This window comes from Elaeis guineensis, chromosome 3 (assembly GCF_000442705.2).
Source record: "Elaeis guineensis isolate ETL-2024a chromosome 3, EG11, whole genome shotgun sequence".
NCBI classification, from domain to species: Eukaryota; Viridiplantae; Streptophyta; class Magnoliopsida; order Arecales; family Arecaceae; genus Elaeis; species Elaeis guineensis.
Window position 1 is genome coordinate 5587415 of NC_025995.2, and position 4923 is coordinate 5592337.

Below are 4923 nucleotides of genomic sequence, written 5' to 3' on the forward strand. Positions count from 1 at the left end.
AAACATAATTAGAGAGTGATTAGGAATCCTAAACAAAGCCAAAAATCTCCTGGACCGTCGGATCAAGACCGGGAACCACCCACGCCGTTGGATCGCGCTCCGGTCCATGGAATAGTATCGTGGACCGTGAGAAACGCATGGGAAACGCCCACGCGGTCCACAGGCTGGGCCGTGGACCACCCGGTCCACGGTGGACCGGGGCAAGGGCCAGCAGGCCGCTGGCCTGGGCCGGGCCGCGCGCGGGGGCCTGGGCCGCGCCTGCGCGCGGGCCTGCGCGCGCCTGTGCCGCACGCCCGCGTGCGCCTGGGCCGCGCGCCCCGCTGGGCCGCGCGCACGCCTGGGCCGCAGGCCCGCCCACGCGGGCCTGGGTCGCGCATCCCACGCGGGCCCGGGTCGCGCGTCCTGCGTGCCACCGCCTGCGGCCGCACCGCTGCCGTCCGCCGCCGGTCCTCCGCCGCCTCGGTTTTCATGCTGTCTTCGAAAGCTCGTATCTCCTCCATCCGAGCTCCGTTTCAGGTGATCTTGGTCTCGTTGGACTCCATTTTTCGCCGCGAACCTCGCTGTGGGCTCAATGTGGGCTGAATCTCGAGGCATCAAATCCTAACAGTTCTTCGCAACAAACTACATACTAGTGAGGTTCTCCAAAGAAAAAGTTGGTCAATTAGCTTTGGCTGTGTTCTTTATGGGGCATCACTTGAATCCATCTCTCATCTTTTGATCAAATGTCTGTTTGCTTGTAGTATTTGGATTGTTCTAAAAATTCAGCTAAAGATATTTGGATGGCCGCCCAATTTTCATTGCCTCTGGACTAAATAGAAAAGAGCTAAATTTCTAACATTAAAAAGAAAGATGATGGATCAACTGATAGCTGCCATATATTTGAAAATCTGAAAAGAGAAAAACAATAGGATATTTCCCAAGAAAAAAGCTCGGTCTGTTCTATTTTGCAAAGAATTCTGTATGCATTTATTAGTTGGGAGCTCATTTGCAAAAGAAAATTGGTCGATACTTATGCTCTTGTTTGTACTAAACTCGCTTCTTTAATATTTTCTACTTTCGATTGATAACTAGGCGATTTGGAGATGTCCTCTACAGGATCAAAGTGTATGCTAGCTGAAAGTGGTTATTGAAGTGGCCTTCTATTGTATGAGTTTTTTTATAATAGATGCTTTATCTAGACTAATGTTCGGATGTGGATACATCTATAATTGAGAGTTGGTACCCTATTTCTTTGCTGTATTTTTTTGTTTCTGTTCTTTAGTTGTCTCTTTCACCTTGCATATTCTTGTAACCTTTTCTTTTAATAAAAGTTGGATGGTAGTTCTCCACTCGTTCCCTTTTTATCAAAAAAAAAAAAAGACACGTACTTTTGTTATATGAACTTTCAAATGAGTTCAAGAGTTCCACTATTACCCAGCAGTGGTGTTTCAAACCCACATCCCTCCCACGGCCTTGAACATGGCATTCTCCTTCTCCATGGCCAAAAGTCCTGTCCTCTTCATTCATGTCATGAAGCATAGAATTCTACATCTAGAGAGAATAGGCTATGTATTGGCATTTACATTCCAATCAGTTTAGACATTTAATCCATCAAGACACTATGATGGATGTAGACATATTTTCCAATTGCTTAAGCTTCACTTGCTCTGTTCAACGCTTGAGAAGTAGAAAATAAATTGAACAGCTGCAGTGCAGAGGACATAGAGAAATGCATCACTTAACCTCATGGAAGAATAAAATTCTTGGACATTGAGGCATAGGAAGTGTTGCTGTAACGAGTGTCAAGGAGAATAACAGAATTTATTATTGCCAATAGTGTCATGCTGAATTAGGTGTAGAAAAAAGAATAACAGGGTGTAGCACACAAAGAGTTCATCCTTGTTGATTTGGAAACACTACAATCAACCAATTCTCTCACATTTGGCAGAAAAACAAAAAGGGAGTGATTGCAATCAAACATATCCACCATTCAGACGGATGATCTGGCCATTGACCCACTCCCCGGCATCACTTGCCAAGAACCCCACCATAGGGGCCACATCTTCAGGCGTACCCAGCCGGCCCATTGGGCTCTCGGCCGCCACCTTCCTTATCCGCTCCTCCGATTTCCCGGCATAGAACAACGGCGTCGCAATTGGCCCCGGCGCCACCGCATTCGCCGTGATCCCGGTTCCCTTCAGCTCCTTCGCTAGGATCTTCGTCATCACCTCGATCGCACCCTTGGTCGATGAGTACGTGCTATAGCCAGGCCTCAAGGAGCCCACGGTCGATGACGACATCGTTATAATTCTTCCTCCGCCACCTCGAACCAGCCGGTTCGCCGCCTCCCGGCAGCAAAGGAACGTCCCCTTGGCGTTGATGTTGTACACCCACTCCCATTGCTGTAATGTTGTCTCAGCAAGTGGTGGGTACTTGGGGTCTTGGACACCAGCAGCAGCCACAAGGATGTGGATTGTTGGGCCGAAAGTGGACTGGGCCTTGTCGAAGAGATGCTTCACTTGCTCTTCTTTTGAGATATCCGCTTCGACTGCAATGGCCCGTGGGCCGGAATTGGCAGTGGTGGAGTTGTTGAGGGTGGAGGCAAGGCTGTCGGCCGGCGTAGGGTCGCCGACATAGGCGATGACTACCTTGGCACCGAGGGAGGCTAGGTGGGTGGTGATCGCAGTTCCGATGCCGCCGGAGCCGCCTGTTATGATGGCCACCCGGTCCTTAAGCGGTAGTGAGCTTGTAGTACCATAGAGGCCACCTGATCCATGGACTAGGCTCGTAGGATATCCATCTCGTTCACTGGCCAAGTCCGATGAGGGCGGCGAGCCGGCGTTGTTGCTTGGTTCGCCGGAAAAGTTTGAGGGGGATGCCATCTCTGGAGACTAGTCGAGCTTCTCCCTCTTCTTCCTTCTTCTCCAGCTCATTTCTCTGCTAGAGACAAGGAGGATTTATATTTTATCAAGTGGTAAACGTAATGGACCGGCCAAGGGAGTTTCCTGGCAGTTTCCGCGCTCCTCAATTTTCATGTGGTCTGTGTTCCTTTATTATTTATTTATTTATTTATTTTGGATCTGGCGAAGAGCCGCCACACGCGGAGTTACCCTGTTCCAAGCACAGGGACTCGTTTGGTTCGCGGAAAGGGCTTGTCTTCTCCAGAAATAAATTATTTTCTATAAATAAAATTTTAATATATTTATTGGATCATGAAAAAAAATGACCTATTACGAAATAATTTATATTTAATTAAATATTTATATTTTTAAAATAATTATATAAATATCTATCGTATCTTTAATAGATATTAGATCATATTTTTTTACTTTTAAATTTTATATAAATATAAATATTATATTTATATTAATATAAATATAATATAAATATATTATAATATAACATTAAATCATAATAATTTATTATATTAATATAATACTAATATATTAACAATATATTAATATAATATTAATATTTTAATATAATAAATTTATTAATATAAATATAAATATAAATATTTTATTTATATAAATATTATAATAATATTATTATGATATTATATCATTATTCAGTATTTTATCTTAACCATCTATTTATATTTTTTAAAATTTTAATCATGAATCTTAAAAAAAAAATGTTTAAAAAAATATTATTATTTTTTATATAATAAAAAATATAAAATCTATTTCTTTTATAATTTTTTTATTTTTCATAAAATATGAAAAATAATTTTTTATAAATTTTATTTTTATTTTTTATATAAAATTTAAATTAAATAAGAGATCCAATCTTCATTTTTTTAATAATTATAACTTCTCCTCCATTATCTGCCAATCAAACGAGTCCTAAGATAAAAAAAAACTACGGTAACAAACAACATTTATTAGTACAAAGCCAGGAGGCGCCAGGCTAGTTACTTTGGTTTGGAATTTTCTTAATAGAAGTTGGGAATTCTTTAATTTATACTGAGTGGTTGGGAGTTGCAACGTACCGTAAGAATCTGTCAGAAATATGTATTTGCACCGTAGAATCAATCAGCAATATAAAAAATTATTGATTGGATCCGATTCACATAAGAATTAGGCAATCGAGTGACAGAGTTCTTTTATGCTGTTTTCTCTAATCATTTTTATACCTCATAAAAGTATAAGGTTAAATTAGGAGCAGGAGCAGCATCGATGCTGTTAATTTCTCTTTATTGTTTATAAAGGTAAATTGTCAGACGTCTCATCCATTCACAATTTTGTAAAGACTGATAGACGTATGCTTATCAAAAAAAAAAAAAAAAGACTGATACGTAGCAAAGAAAAAAAAAAAAAAAACTGATAGACGTAAACCAGTGGCTCACGCCTCAAGGCCATTCTCTCGTGCGTTTTATTTAAAGTAGTTAAATGAGGAACAAAAGCTGGTCAAGCCATCATGGGTTTTTAAAGCTTTTAGAGTGCTTCCAAATGGTCATTACCACCAGCACATGTCTTTCTGCTGTCTGATCTGCTTAAAACTTGATGCTAGGTGAGACAGAAGGCCCCACCGGAGTCCGCAAAAGATTCTCTTGCCCATAACGGTCCAAGAGTATGCGATCGTCACGTCTCGTTCCTTGCACCAAACCAAAAAAGTTGTCTCTTTCTCTGTTGCGTTTCCTCCGTTTATGCGCCCCCCTGGAGGACTTTATTAAGTTCCTAATTTCAAAAAAAAAAAATCAGATGGTCCGTCTTCTCAAGAGAGATAGAAACATATGTAAAGATTTTTTTTTTTAGAACTGTGAGAAACCATTGGATGGAGATGAAGTTTAATTTATGATCTATTGATTTGGTGCTATACACATGCAGGCAGGCATGCACACACTCTATGGCTTAGTGCTTGCTTTATGATAGAAGCAAGAAAAGGTCAATAAACAAATCTGAGTACATATATAAAGTTTTGTACTCTAGAATCATAGAAAAT

General features: G+C 41.0%; 1 protein-coding gene across 1 annotated transcript; it reads right to left on the reverse strand.

Moving 5' to 3' along the window:
* Positions 1–1781: 1781 nt before the first annotated feature.
* Positions 1782–2928, reverse strand: LOC105042280 (NADPH-dependent aldehyde reductase-like protein, chloroplastic). Its single transcript, XM_010919415.4, has one exon. The coding sequence runs from the start codon at positions 2859–2861 to the stop codon at positions 1953–1955; it is 909 nt and encodes a 302-aa protein (XP_010917717.1). The 5' UTR covers positions 2862–2928; the 3' UTR covers positions 1782–1952.
* Between the last annotated feature and the right edge of the window lie 1995 nt (positions 2929–4923).